The sequence below is a fragment of the Vitis vinifera genome, chromosome 14, assembly GCF_030704535.1.
Source record: "Vitis vinifera cultivar Pinot Noir 40024 chromosome 14, ASM3070453v1".
NCBI lineage: Eukaryota > Viridiplantae > Streptophyta > Magnoliopsida > Vitales > Vitaceae > Vitis > Vitis vinifera.
The window spans coordinates 25737665-25752440 of record NC_081818.1 but is presented as its reverse complement, the minus strand read 5'-3'; the positions used below and the strand labels follow the sequence as shown (position 1 = coordinate 25752440).

The following is a 14776-nucleotide window of genomic DNA, read 5'->3' as shown; positions in this document are numbered from 1 at the left end:
ATTAATTCATTACAAATATAGATTTTTTCTTACTTTGAAAAAATTAGATTGTAATAAATTCTTATTTTAGAAAAATATTATCAATATCTTCCAACAAAATTATTTCAAAAATATAAATATAATGTATTTTAATTTTTAAATATTGATGTACATATAGCAATCATATTGTTCAATAAAATAACTTAAACATATGTATTATTTCTTTTTCTACAATTTTTTTTGAAACTTTTCTTCTTCTTTTTTTTAGTTTTTATTAAATTTTTCTCATCAATATTTTGTATTAATAAATCCACTAATATTTCCAATATATCTATTATATGTAAAATAAAATTATTGATATATTCGTGAAAAACAATATTTCCATCCATGATCCCAACACATTAGTATAATAACACAAAAATAAAACAATTTACATATAAAAGTACATGAGCTTTTAACGTTCATGATTATACTTTAATACTAATATATATTAGTGACAAAAGGATAAAATAATCAATACATAAAGGTATGTCATATTTTTCAGTAGTACAATCAATCATTCTTACATCAATGGATGAAAGAAAATCATTACAGTATATCACAAAAAATATTTTAGAGAATAGAAAAAAAAACAAACAAACAGATATTATTGAACCTTGAAACTTCCCATGTTTTCCCGTTCCTTATATGTATACCTTGAACTGCAAGTCCTTGATTCACTGAGTGTCTCCAACTTTTTCCCTTATCTCCATCTACAATGTATAGTTATTACAAACTCATCTCCATCTCATGATAATTTTTTCCCTCGTGACTTAAAATATTTATAGAGATAATTATAATGATTTTTCTTACTTTATAAAGAAATCTATTATTATAATGATATAGTTTATACATAATGTTCTTTACAGCATGGATTATATACCAATTAAAAATTTAAGGCACTCTTTAGTAAAGATCTCCTTCTTATAAATAATTGTTTGAGATAGTTATTGGAGCATTTAATTTACTCATGGACAAGGGAATAGTGTCATTTTGAGAGTTTTATAAGAGAGATTTAAGTCTGCTAGCTAGGATGAGCATTCTTTGCCTCCATGCGAGGAATTAGTCAAATATAGGGTACTCACTTTAGAAGAGCAAAGTTCCACAATACCCTTAAAATGGGTCCAATATCTAAGTGCTTATTTTAACTTGAGTACAATAGGACTTACTTTTAAGCCTTTTAAGTGAAGACCTAAATTGCAGCAAGACCTAGTTTTTACCATATCCTCTAATTTAGTCCACAAGGGTACTTATTAGAAATGGAATGTCATCATAAATTATTAGACGATGTTTTCTCCTCCTACAATGAAAAGAAACCTTTGTGGTACCCTTGTTCATATTGGAATTTTAGACCCTAAAACCAGTTGGTATGTTAGGTAAAAGTTGACTGCAAGTTTGAACAATTCAAGATTAATTATCTTAAGTTGTTGTCCTTAGCATTGACCCCAAGTCAGTAGTGGACATTGACCCTCTTCCATTTAGCTATCTTAGAGGACAAGAGGAGAAAAAGCGTGTGGAAAAAAAAAAGGTTGTGTTAAGAGGTGCTTTTAACATGTTTCAAAGTCATTTTCCAAGGAGCTCTACAAAGGTCTAGTCTTGGGATACTTGTGCAAAACTTCATTATTTTGCATAGTAGTTGGAGTATAGAATGTGTCATAATGAGCTTGGAAACCTCGTGGATTTCTATTTCTCATTATGAAGCAAGCTGCCACCCATTCAGTGTTGGACGAAATGATTCCTTTTGTTTGACCTGTGCAAATTGTTTGAAAATTTTAAGGGATGCACACTGGAGTAGTACGATGATTCAGCCACCAAAAAAAAAAAAAAAGACTAAATCATGGCTCAGGAGTGTGGGTGATCAGCTTGAACAATTGTGCCCATGATTCTATATTTGCACCCTTTTTTTTTTCTTCTAATTAAATTTTTCATCATAATCTGCTTCCCTGTCAAGAGTTGTGTTGAAAAGATGATAGGAAACAAAGCAATGCTGGGAATCCGACATCGCCTTCGTTGTTTATTAGCTCATTTATTTATTTTGGGCAAGTCTCCGATATGTGAGTAAATATACTTGTGACCAAAAGATAGAAAAATAAAAGACCAAGCGTTTGAAAAAACTTGGAATCAAAACTTCATATTTCAGAAGGTTGTACATGAAGCTGAAGTGCTGAACTACATAGAAGCATTCATTTATTTCGGGAACTTAATTCCAGAAGGTTGTTCAAGTATGATACTGGCTTCTTCCCAAATTCAGTTTTCTTTGCAGATGGGTAACATTCAACTGAATAACTAGAAGCAGCCACTCTTTGATGTCACAGACAAGCCTAAAATAGGCTCCATGACTCCTTAACTACTAAGGTGCCACAAACTCCCCAAAACCCCACCACAAATCCTGTTCCCATGCTCATGTAGAACCACTTGATTTCAACCTCAGCTCCATCTTCATCGTCTTCTTCATCATCTCCACCGGGAGGATTGGGGGTTCCATCATCACCAGGACACTTAGCTGTTATCGGACGCCCACATAGTGCAAGGTTGTGCCTGTATATTGATGGATCATCCAGGGTTTGCAGCTGGTTGCCTGTTGAAATTCTACCTGACAGGTTGTTATAGGACAGGTTCAAGTGATTAAAGAGAGTCAAAGAAGCCATACCTGCTGGAATTAGACCAGAAAGCTAGTTTCTTGAGAGGTCTAGATTTTCCAACCATTGTAAGCTCCCAATGTTGTCTGGTATTTTTCCTGTTATATGGTTCATAGACAAGTTCAAGGTGCCTAATCTTGAAAGATTTGTTAGCCCTCCAAGCACATCTCCAGATAGGCTTGTTGGACAAGTCTATGCTATTCACAAGATAGAGAATGTTTCTATATGAATCTTCCCTTCCTTTCACCATCAAATCAGCCTCATATCTATATGATCCAATTTCGGATGCCATAGCACTTAAATTCCCCACGCAAGAGGGAATAGATCCTGACAGATTGTTTTGGGCAAGATCCAATATGTGAAGAGAGGAAAGAGTGCATAGTTGTAATGGAATGCTCCCATTAAACAAATTTGATCCTAGTCCTAGAATCCAAAGACTTGGCATTGTTTGTCCAATCCATGTCGGAATATTTCCTGAAAATCTGTTGCCTCCAAGATCAAGAGTACGGATGTTTGTGTAATTCTGCAAGGCAGAAGGAAGTTCCCCAGAAAGATGATTGTTGCTCAGCGTTAAAAATATGAGGTAGGTCAGAGAACCCACTGAAGTTGGATGCTCACCAGATCAGTTGTTCGACAGGTCAACATGCACCACCAGATTAGGAACACCATTCCACAATGCAGGAATTTCTCCAGACAAATGATATACAGAATCATTAAACCATGTAGTTTACCAATGGACACGGGAAGGGTTCCAGTTAGAGAGTTATGAGAGAGATCTAACTCTGTCAGCATGGGCATACTTTCCCCGATATCCTGAGGAATTGGCCCAGAAAAGGAATTATTTCTCAAAAATAGGCTAGTCACATTTGATGACCAAAGTGGCAAAGAACCATTGAAATGGTTCACATTCAAATAAACTGAGGATTGAGGACCAAACTTTAATGAGTTTGGAATTGTGCCACTTAATTGATTATAGCCCAGGTCCAGTTGATCCAACTCCAAGTCTAACTTCCAAAACTAGTCTGGTATGGTGTCTGATATTCGAGCATTCCTAAGTATTATAGTGTTAAGCTCATTTTGGTTTCTAAGCCAAACTGGAAATTTAGGACCTACTTGACAATCTCAGCTTCAGGTATTGGAGCTTGAAAGAAGGAATCCACTCAGTACTGATATGGATGACCAATTTGAGGTCTGGACCGAGATGCAAATTTAGCGATGGACAACTCCTTTAGGTTTGTGAGATTTGACAAATGGGCTTCCATTAGAACACCTTCCCGCCATGAATTCTCAGAGACATCTAAGGCAGCCAACTCATGAAGTTGTCCAAGTGTTTCTGGAATGGTCCCATTCATTTGATTATTAGATAGGTATAGCTCTTTCATATGCGACAAGTTTCCTATTGAATTCGGAATCGAGCCTACAAAGGAGTTCTCCCAAAGCAGAAGAGACTGCAAGTTGCACAGGTTTCCTAGTGAATTAGGAAGAAGACCACCCAGTTCATTCAATCCCAGATTCAGGTTCTCTAAACTACACTTGTTGCACCCAGATAAAACATGAATCATTTCAGTTATTTCCCTATTCAAATCATTCTCAGAAAGGATCAATGTTTTTAAATTGCATAGGCTACCCATCTTTCTTAAACTTTCAAGACAAGTCCTGTTTGCAAATGCATCTAAAATTGAGCCTCGAAGATTGTTAAAGTTGAGATCAAGGTACACAAGATTCCCCAGCTGGAATAGCCAGTGGGGTATTGTGGAGTTGAAACCATTGTTGGAGAGAACAAGCATTGAAAGGGATGTAAGATTGGAAGATGGGAGAGAACGAGGGAGGACAGAAAGTCCACAACTAGGTAGATGCAACTCGGAAAGAGGAAGCTTGCTAACAACATGAAGCCAATAAGCAAAAGCTCTACTTAGATTGACTTCTCCTAAATTAAGGTGTCTTAAAGAAGAAAGACTCAATATCCACTGAAGATCATTCTGGCTTGACTCATCAGGGTATGTATTGAAATCAAAGTATTCCTTGATGTCAAGGTAGATCAACCTGGAAAGATTTCCAAGTTGTGGAGGAATCGGTCCACTGAAGGAGGCACCGGAGAGATTGAGATATCTCAACTTTTCCAATGAACCAATGAGCTTGGGGATTCGAGTCCCTTCAAAATTATTCAGGCTCAGGTCTAACTGATTCAAATATTTCAAAGAATGACTGATCTCATCGCCCAACTTGCCATGTGTTCCATCATCATTAAGACTACGCAGATTGAGTTTGATGACATGTAAACTCTTGTGGTTGCAGATGACGCCTCTCCATTTGCAGCAGTCTTCCCCTACCCAAGATGAGAGTCGATGAGAAGAATCTGTAAGGCCTTGTTTGAACTTGAGAAGAACTACCCTCTCAGTTTCAAAGGAGGCTGCCCTATGGTGATCACCACGGCAGCAGCCTGGTTTAAGGATTTCATGGAAAAGAAACCCTGAGGAGATAATTGTTGAGGCCTCACGTCCCTAATGATCCACGTAGTTGCCAAATGGATGGACATACGATCTCAACCCATATAGATTCTTGATTCAGTCGCACCTGCAAAAGGCGTCCGGACAGGGTGTCCGGACGACCCTCCGATGGTTTTGTCAGCCATGGCAAGAGAGATAAATCAGTTGGCCTTTTACTAGGTATAGCAGGCTTACCTTCTTCTTTGTGTGAAGGTTCATATATATAGTACCAGAAGCTTTGTTTCCCTCTTTAATGGTAAAGAGATATTTTGGATTATCATGATGCCACTAGGTGGTGGCAGGGCCATCATCACCCTACGGGTGGCTGACAGAGATAGTGGGAGGCGTCGCGGCTATCAGAGATCGTGGGAAGTGACTTGTCGTCACTTCATTCCTGTCCTTTCACTCTGCAGGTGGCGGAACGTGGGCCATGGCAGGCTGTTGTGATAACGTGTAAGACTTGCTTACTTCAGTCAATGATCCGGACAAACATATCCGGATAGTATATGTCGGTCATCCGGGTGCGTTGTGGCAGTCATCTGAATGTTATGTTTGTGAGTGTCGTGTGCCTCTCCTTGAGGGAGTCCGGATAAGAGAAGCGCGTCACGTGTACTCTTGGGGAAATCCGGATGAGATTAATCCGGATGAGAATGTGTGTCACGTGTCATCAGGAGATGTGTGCCACGTGTGAGGAGGGGTCCCTACAATGCCCCCCTTTTTAACTTACCTAATCTGCCTGAGCAGAATGGGCGGGTTAAAAATAATTGGTTTTTTGAAACTGAGGTTACTTTTTGCGCTCATTGGGCCACGTGGCGAGCGGGGGCAAAGAGAGAGAAGAGCATTTATGATGAGCCGTCGTCTCTGTGTATTCCCAGGTAGCGTGTCGTTTCAATGATGGCGTAGCTGAGCATTTGGTATACCGAGGGGTTGTCACTGTATAAATAGCATACTGTGCCTTCTGTTTGCATTTTTCCTACTGCATTTTTTTGTTAGTGTTTCTTCTTCTACCTTCGGCGTTCCTTCGTTTCCGAGTGAAGCCCTAGGGTTTTCTGCTGGTGATTTTTGCGTTTTGACGGTGACTGCATTTGCAGTTTTCAACCCTATTCTTCCATCTTTACGCTCGGTACGTACATTTGTTCTTGTCTTTTCCTTGTTGCGTTTTGTCCTGTTGGTTGTTTCTGGTTTGCTTGGGCAAGGTGTTTTGCCACTAGGTGTTGTCAGTAGTTTCGAGGGTTTTTTCGGGGGGTTTTTTACTGTGTTTTGACTGTTGGTACCTCTTCTATGCAGATTTCATTTTAGTACAAGGCTAAAAAATGTCTGGGAACCAGGAAGCGACCTCATCTGGCCTGTCTGGCGATGCTTATGCCGAGAAGTCTGTGGATAAATAGAGTGTGAAGGAATTCCGCGAACGGTTTTGTATCCCCAACGGTGTATCTGTTGAATTGACTAATGGGGAGGTTGTGTCGACTGAGAAGGGTGAAGACCACGCTATTTGCTTTAGCAAGGAGCAGTTCAACGCTGGGCTCCGGTTTCCCCTACCGTCTTTGTTCAAGGAGTTTCTGCACTTCACCCAAATTCCTCCGGCGTATATTCATCCTAATATGGTCCGGGTGCTGATGGGGTGCAGCATCCTAAGCATGTTGTTCAATTTGGACCTGTTATGCTGGAGGTTCTCTTCATCTATTCAATCAAGAAGGTGAAGAGTGACATCTTCAGCTTTGTCGCTTGCCTTCCGTCCCTGCAATTGGTGACCAGCCTTCCGGACTCGACCAAGGGGGCCGCCAAGGGACATGTGTTGGTCAAAGGCGTATGGGCGGGTTTGGCAATGCATCCGGACAGGCCGTTCGCCCCCAACCAGTCGTTGAAGGTCCCAGGTATGACTAAATGACTTCCTGTTTTTACCATGATTTGTGAGTTTAGGTCAGCATTGTTGGGTTGCTAACATATTTTACTTTCTTGAGTGTAGGCCTGGATAAAAGGGGAAAACTGGTGGAGTGGGTGAAGAAGGCCTCGTTCGATCGTTTGAACAGGCTTTTCGAAATTGCGGCGGTCGAACGGAGTTGTGACACACTGCTCTCTGCGCAAAACCTCCGTTCGGTTATGCAGGAGCCCCAGCCGTACATGTTGAACATACTCCCAAGGCAGCTGCCTAAAGAGGTGGTGGTTGGGGAGCACTTCGTTCTTCAAGACCTGCCACTCTACGCGGCAGTGCAGAAGGCGTCCGCCCGGACCCGCAAAGCCCGTCTCAATAACCGGGAGGTAAAAAGGAAATAAGGGCTTTTGCGGAAGGCTTCGGGTGGCAAGCGGCCCGCATCGTCTCCACCTGCTGGCGCTCCAGCAAAGAAGGAGAAGAAAGTTTCAAATAAGGGGAAAGAATTAAAACCCCCAACTCCTCCGAAGGAGTTTGTAATTCCTCCTTCAACTTATGTGAAGGAAGTGACAATAAGAGAGCCGGAACACCCGGTCCCGCCCTCTATTTCAAGCGGTCCGGACATCTCGCGGGTCTAAACCACTCAGGCCCTTCAATGTCAGTGGTTGGTCGTCTGGCTCTTCTAGCTGAAGAAGCTACTTCAATAAATCAACCCGGCTCTCCCCATCCGGATGGGGACGCAGCCGAGGCTTCTTGCGCTGCAGCATTGCCTCCTACGGCATCCCCAATGGAGGAAATGGGGATAGAGAGCTAGAGTTTGCCTTCTTGCGGGCCAAGCCCCCTTGCCCTTGTACCAGTGAAAGGGTCGGCTAGAAGGAGGTCGCATCCGACGCGAGACCTAAAGTCTGGCCTCATCGGGCAGCTTCAGGATCGGTTCTTAGAAACCATCGAAGTCAGTTACTCGTCCGTCTAGGATGATCATCCGGAGGAGAGCGAGGCGGAGATGGTAGTAGAGAACCCACCTGCCCCGGTGGTGGTCCCGGATGGGGGTTCGCCCGGAGCGACCTAGCCGGCCGAGACTGATGGGGCCCCAGACCCGGAGGAGGAGTCACTCTTCAATGCTTCATCAGGGGGGGAATCCAGTTGATGATGCAACTTGCATCTCTGCTAATGCTTTCAGCTATGCGGAGTTGGAAGAGAAGTTGAAACAGATTCCACCCGACTCAGACGTTGTCATGCCTTCAGCAAAAATGTTCAAAGTGGTGGAAACGGTATAGTTTTCCTTCTTAATTTTTCTTGCCATACTGATATGTTTGTGGCATGGTTTGTAACTTTGTTCTTCTTTTTGCGTGTTTTTTTGCAGCTGGTGAGTGGTCTTCGCGGCATGGTCCAACAACATAATCTGTTTACTGACTTGCTACGGACCGTTGATTACATAAAGGTCTTCGCCTCTCAGTGCAGAAATAGTGAAGATAAGGTGCGCTTGAGACTGGAGGAGGCCGAAGCCAGTTTATTCGCCGCTCGAGGAGACAACGAGGCTCTCTGGGCAGAGCTAGCTAAGGCAAAAAGCCGAGAGGAATCTATGGATGCCCGCCTGCTTGAGGCGGAGGACGAGATGGCCCAGCTGAGGGGGGAAGTGAGGCAATTCCGGACAGAAATGTCCATTGAGAAAAAGCAGAAAGAAGATTTGCAGCTGCGCTTAACAACGCAAAAAGAGGAGCTGGATGGTGAGTTTGCTGCAGAAAGGGAGGAACTTGAAGTGGACTACCAGAAGCAAGTAGATGAAATGTACTTCTTCGACTATCGCTACTGTATGAAGAAACATGGAATCAAGCGGGACGTCCCTTCAATACCTCCAGGCGAGAAGGAAAAGCTGCGCAGCAAGCCTGCTCAATGAGAGCTTTTCTTTTTGTAATTTTTACTGCTATCTTCTCTCTATATCTTGTAGTCCGGAGAACTCTTTGTATATAACTTTTACAAATATCAATAAAACATACTTTTTCATATCTGTACTTGTCTCTTTTTTTCACTGGTAATATTGCTTTAAATTGGACACATTCCACGGTCTGAGTAATGGAGTTTCGTCTAGCTTTTGTAGATGATAAGCTCCACTTTCACTTGACTTAGATACTATATAGGGTCCTTCCCAGTTGGCTTGAAATTTTTCTGCTTCTGTTTCAGCAGTATTTTCAAAAAATTTTCTAAGTACCAGTGTACCATTTTTGAAGCTTCTGGGTCTTACTTTGTGATTATAATGAGCGGATGCCCTTTGTTGATAGTCTGTCATCCGGATGGATGCGTTTTCCCTTACTTCATCTGCCCAGTCCAAGTTTCTTCCTAACTCCGCGTTTGCATCATCCTACTTTCCTGCCTTAGTCCGGATAGTGGGTAACCCTATTTCGATAGGAATGATTGCATCCATACCGTATGTGAGGGCGAAGGGAGTGTTTCCTGTCGGACGTCCGGGTGTGGTTCAATAAGCCCATAGGACACCGGGTAGCTCCTCCACCCATTTTCCTTTAGCTTGCTCGAGCCTTTTCTTTAAGGCAGTGATTAGAGTCTTGTTTGTGGCTTCTGCTTGCCCATTACTTTGAGGATAACGCGGTGTGGAGTATAAATTCCGGATGTTCAGTTCCGAACAGAAATTTCAGAAGGCTATGCTATCAAACTGTGGTCCATTGTTGGCTATAATGGTTTGGGGGATTCCGAAGCGACAGATGATATTTTTCCACACGAACTTGGTGACATCCTTGTCTTTGATGCTAGCGTATGCTTCGGCTTCCACCCATTTACTGAAGTAATCCGTGGCGACGAGCATGAATTTCTTTTGAGCGGGTGCGGTTGGTAAGGGGCCTACTATGTCCATACCCCACTACGCGAAGGGTCAGGGACCTGAAATTGGTTTCAGCGTCTCCGACGGCATATGTGGTATGGGGGCATGTCGTTGACATTTGTTGCATTTTTTGACGTAGGCTGCTGTATCCTTCTTCATCGTGGGCCAATAATATCCTTGAGAATGGGCCCTGTGCGCTAGAGATCGTCCTCCAGAATGATTTCCACATACTCCGTCGTGCAATTCTGCTAATACATACAGGGCCTCTGAATGACTTAAGCATCGAAGGTAGGGACCTGTAAAAGATCGTTTGTACAGGTGCCCCCCAATCAGGGTAAAGCGGGCGGCTTGCACTCGAATCTTGTGTGCCTGTTTGGCATCCTCGGGCAGAGTGCCTATCCGGAGGTATTTTATAATGTCGTTCGTCCATTCTTGGCTGTCTGGTTGGCGTGCCTCAATGGTATTGCAAGTGGAGGTTTCTGCAATGGAAGAGTTGGTTTGCACATGTATAGGCAAAAATATGGCTTCTTTGATGGGAAGGGAGGCAGCTATGCCTGCCAAGGCATCGACGCGCCCATTTTCAATTCGTCTGATTTTTTCGATCGTCCACTCAGTGAATCGTTGTAAGGTATCTCTCACCTTAGCTAGGTATTGCGCCATGCGCTCATCTTTAGCTTTGTATTCCTTCTGGACGTGTCTGACCACAAGTTGAGAATCGCAATAGACACGGAGCTTGGAGACGGATAGAGCCAGGGCGAGGTCCAATCCGGATAGGATGGCTTCATATTCTGCTTCATTGTTAGAAACGGGGAATCCCAGCAGGATGGCTTGCTCCAGATGTTCCCCTATTGGGGATTGTAGCAGAAGCCCGACTCCGGACCCCGATGATCGTGAGGCTCCATCGACCCGCAAAGTCCACCATTCTTCTTCATTTGGTTCCTGGCATTGGTTGGGCCTTTGAGAGCATTCTAGTACGAAGTCAGCCATTACTTGGTCTTTCATGGACAATCTAGGTTGGAACTCAATTCCAAATTCGCTCAATTCTATGGCCCACTGAAGCATTCTTCCGGTTAAGTCTAGCTTGTGCAGAATGTTACGAAGGGGTTGGTCAGTTAGCACGACCACCGGGTGGGCTTGGAAATAGGGGCGAAGCTTCTAGGCGGCACTCCGAAGGGCTAAGGCCGTTAGTTCCATTTTTGAATACCTAGTTTCTACGTCCGCCAACACTCTGCTGACATAGTAGATAGGTTTCTGCTCCTTGGGTGAAGGGCAGCGGAATAGGACAGCGCTGATTGCCCACTCTGATACAGCCAGATATATGTACAATTTTTCTTTAGGAATGGGGCTGCTTAGGATGGGCGACTGCATAAGGCAGTGTTTAATTTTTTCAAAAGCGTTTTGACAGTTATCCGTCCATCCATTTGCTCCAGCCTTTCGTATTGCCAAGAAAAAAGGTCGAAGTTCATCAGTGAAACGGGCTATAAAACGTCCTAGCGCGACGAGCTTGCCTGTAAGGCGTTGTAACTCCTTCTTGCTCCTGGGAGGAGGTGTTTCCATGACTGCCTTGACTTGATCCAGGCTAACCTCTATTCCTCTTTGGCTGACCATAAATCCCAGGAATTTGCCAACACTTACGCTAAAAGCACATTTGAAATGATTTAGCTTCATGTCATACTTCTTTAAGAGTTGGAAGACTTCTTGTAAATGGAGGAAATGCTCCTCCTGGGTTTTGCTTTTAACCACAATGTCGTCAATATATACCTCTACTATGCGGCCGACCAGAGGTTTGAAGATCTTTGTCATCAGTCTTTGATAGGTGGCGCCAGCGTTTTTGAGTCCAAATGGCATGACTCTGTAGCAATAGAGACCATGTGGAGTTATGAAGGCTGTTTTTTCTACGTCAGCCGGGGACATGGGAATTTGGTGGTAGCCGGAGAAGGCGTCCAAAAATGAGAGCATCCCTTGCCCAGCAGTGGAGTCTACGATTTGGTCTATTCATGGCAAAGAAAAACTGTCTTTGGGGCATGCATTATTGAGGTTGGTGTAATCGACGCACACTTGCCATTTGCCTTCTTTTTTGGGTACCACCACTACATTTGCCAACCAGTCCGGGTAATCCACTTCTCTGATGAATCCGGCTTCTAGCAATTTGTCAACCTCATTCCGGATAATTTCTTGTATGTTCGGGTGGAAACGTCTCACCTTTTGCCGGATGGGTCTGGCTGTTTGTAAGACGTTAAGCCTATGAAAGGTGATGGAGGGATGAATTCCTTTCATATCAGAATGTGCTCATGCGAAGATGTCATGGTTTTTTCTGAGGGCATTCTGCCTGTTTCGGGTCTCTTCTGGTGTCAGAAGGGAACTGATCTTTGTAAGGTGAGTACCTTCTTCCGAAATTTGGATTGTTTGCAAGGGATCTGCTGTTGGGGGATCCTTGTCCATCGGACCCAATAATTGCTATTGGTCACGCGCATGGTTGGACTCAGGGAGGGATGCATCCTCCTGGCTGGTCCCTGTTTCTCGTGCTATCTGGTAGCATTGGCGAGCGGCTAACTGGCCGCCATAGAGGTCAATTTGCCCATCGTTGGTAAGGAAACTCACCAATTGATGATATGTAAAGGGGATGGCTTTCATGTAGTGTAGCCATGTGCGCCCCAAGATGATATTGAAAGGCGATAAATCTTGTACCACCGAAAATTGTACATTGAGAGTGATTGGGCCAGCTTGGACCGGCAGTACAATGTCTCCCAAGGAAGTAGTTGACGATTCGTTGAATCCAGACAGGATTCGCCCAGGGTTTTCAAGGCCCGTGAGACTGTGTCCCATGTGGCTAACGACCGATGCTTGCACAAGATCGGCCAAGCTGCCCGGGTCAACCAGAATGCGTCTCACGTCGAAGTCTCCTATCTCTAGGGATAGGATGAGGGCGTCGCGATGTGGCTACAGTGTTCGGGTGGGGTCTACTGGTGGGAAAATGATTGTTCCATCTATGGGGCGAGGGCTCCCCCCAGTTAACCCAGGTCAGATGGAGTTGATACGCTCACGCACCGATGCAGCCCGCAACAACTTTTGTCTCTTTCGTTTGGAGTCATACTCCTCTTCAGATGGGCCTTCGTTAATGTAGTTTATAATGGCCTTAGAGGCGGCTGGGGCCTTGGGGGCTCCAGAGTTGTGATTTTGGGAAGCGTCTCTACCTCCGGCATCTGAGCGGAGGTATTGCTTTAAATGCCCCGCCCTTATGAGCCTTTCGACCAAATAATGGAGGCACCTGCATTCTTCCGTTGTGTGACCATACTCCTTGTGGAAGGCACATTTCTTGTTATGATCTCTTTTGGATGGGTCCGTTCCGAGGGGTCTAGGCCATCTGAAGTCGGACAAGCCTTGGATCATAGGGAGAAGTTTCTCATATGATATGGAGAGAGATGTGAGGGGCGGCCTTTTCGGGCGACTTGGCCCTTCCTACCTTCGATCGGACGGCCTTGGCCGGTCCGGAAGTTTGGCACTTCTTTCTGTGCCACTTCTAGTTGCCTGTCCAACAACCAGGACTTACTGGGTGGCTGCTCGTACGTCATCTTCGAGCATTGAGTATTTGCTTGCACATCTGAACAAGTCGTTCATCGTTGTAGGAGGCTTTTTAGCTAGCGATTCGAAAAATGGGGTGCCTGGAAAGATGCTTTGTTTGAAGATCTGCAGGACAGCATCCATGCTATAAGCCTCTAGCTGAAGTACAGCTTGACCAAACCGCTTTACGAACTCCCTTAAGGATTCGTTATCTTGCATTTTTATGTTTTGCAGAGTGTTGATGTTCTGCTTATGTCGAGCAGAGCATAAGTATTGTCCTACGAAAGCTTCGGATAGATCTCTGAAATTGTCAACAGAGTTGGGAGGTAGGCGATGAAACCATGAGAGGGCTTGCCCTTGTAGGCTGGTGGGTAATATTTTGCACAGCAATGCGTCGTTGCCAATATCGAGCGTCATGAGCTGTCGATAATGCATGATATGCTCGAAGGGGTCGTTGGACCCATCGTATGTGGAAAATTTTGGTACGAAGAATCCCCTTGGGGGCTCGTAATGAATGATATGAGAGCAGAAAGGCGTGGAGAGCATGTCGTCCAGCATTTTGCTAATGGAGCCAATGGGTGGCTCGTTTGGGAGGTTTCTCCCATCTTGTCGCGTCACTAGGTGCGAGTGAACGTTCCGCACCATGGGGGTGACCATAGGGTCACGGTGCGGGAGCACGTTCTGCACCATGGGGGTGACCATAGGGTCAGGGCGTGCTGCCCAGGTTGTGGCTGCTGGTGGCCTTGGTCTCCCAGGCTCTTATGGGCCTAGTCTTACGCGCATTGAATTTGACAACTGGGATTTTCTATCGCGTTGCCTTTTTGTTGAAAAATGAGTGGAGTCCGAGCTTTCCTCATGGGGTTAAGTATGATTTAGCAGTAATATTATGATTTAGCAGTAATAGTTATTAGCTCTCTGGGTATCACACATAGTTGATAGCATATATTACAATTTAGCCATAAAATTACGAAGCATGTAAGGTGTTTGTATCCCAAAATGCAACTGGAGGTTGACACCTTACATTTCATCTTTCATCTGGGGTTGAGATCGTATATCGATGCGAGGTAGTAATCCACTTCTCCCACTGTTCAGCAAAGTTATCAGATTGCCTAGCAGGGGGCTAAGGTTCTACTACTTCACTAAATCAAAAGGAAGAAAAACCTGTAGAAGAAGAAGAATACCACAGATGCAAGCAGATATACCAGTCTATCAAGGTTGGAAGAAAAGCTCTTAATTAACCAATGTTTTATTGTGTTAGGAGGAAGTACATGAAGCAAACCACTGACACATAGAGACTGTTATTTTAGCTAGAAAGCTTGTTGATGGATATCTGTTCAAGTTTGATGATGTTTTCTTTCCTATTTGCATT

The 14776-nt window shown here is 44.0% G+C and overlaps 2 protein-coding genes across 2 annotated transcripts; both read right to left on the bottom strand.

Annotated features, from left to right (window-relative positions):
- Nucleotides 1-9897: 9897 nt before the first annotated feature.
- Nucleotides 9898-10506, bottom strand: LOC104881657 (uncharacterized). Its single transcript, XM_010662473.1, has 2 exons — nt 10401-10506; nt 9898-10325 (listed from the first exon to the last, which is right to left on the bottom strand). The coding sequence occupies exons 1-2, from the start codon at nt 10504-10506 to the stop codon at nt 9898-9900; spliced, it is 534 nt and encodes a 177-aa protein (XP_010660775.1).
- Nucleotides 10507-12303: 1797 nt separating this feature from the next.
- LOC104881656 (uncharacterized) lies at nt 12304-13824 on the bottom strand. The gene is made up of 3 exons (XM_010662472.1): nt 13397-13824; nt 12895-13210; nt 12304-12786 (listed from the first exon to the last, which is right to left on the bottom strand). Exons 1-3 carry the CDS (start codon nt 13822-13824, stop codon nt 12304-12306), a joined length of 1227 nt encoding a protein of 408 aa, XP_010660774.1.
- Nucleotides 13825-14776: the final 952 nt, after the last annotated feature.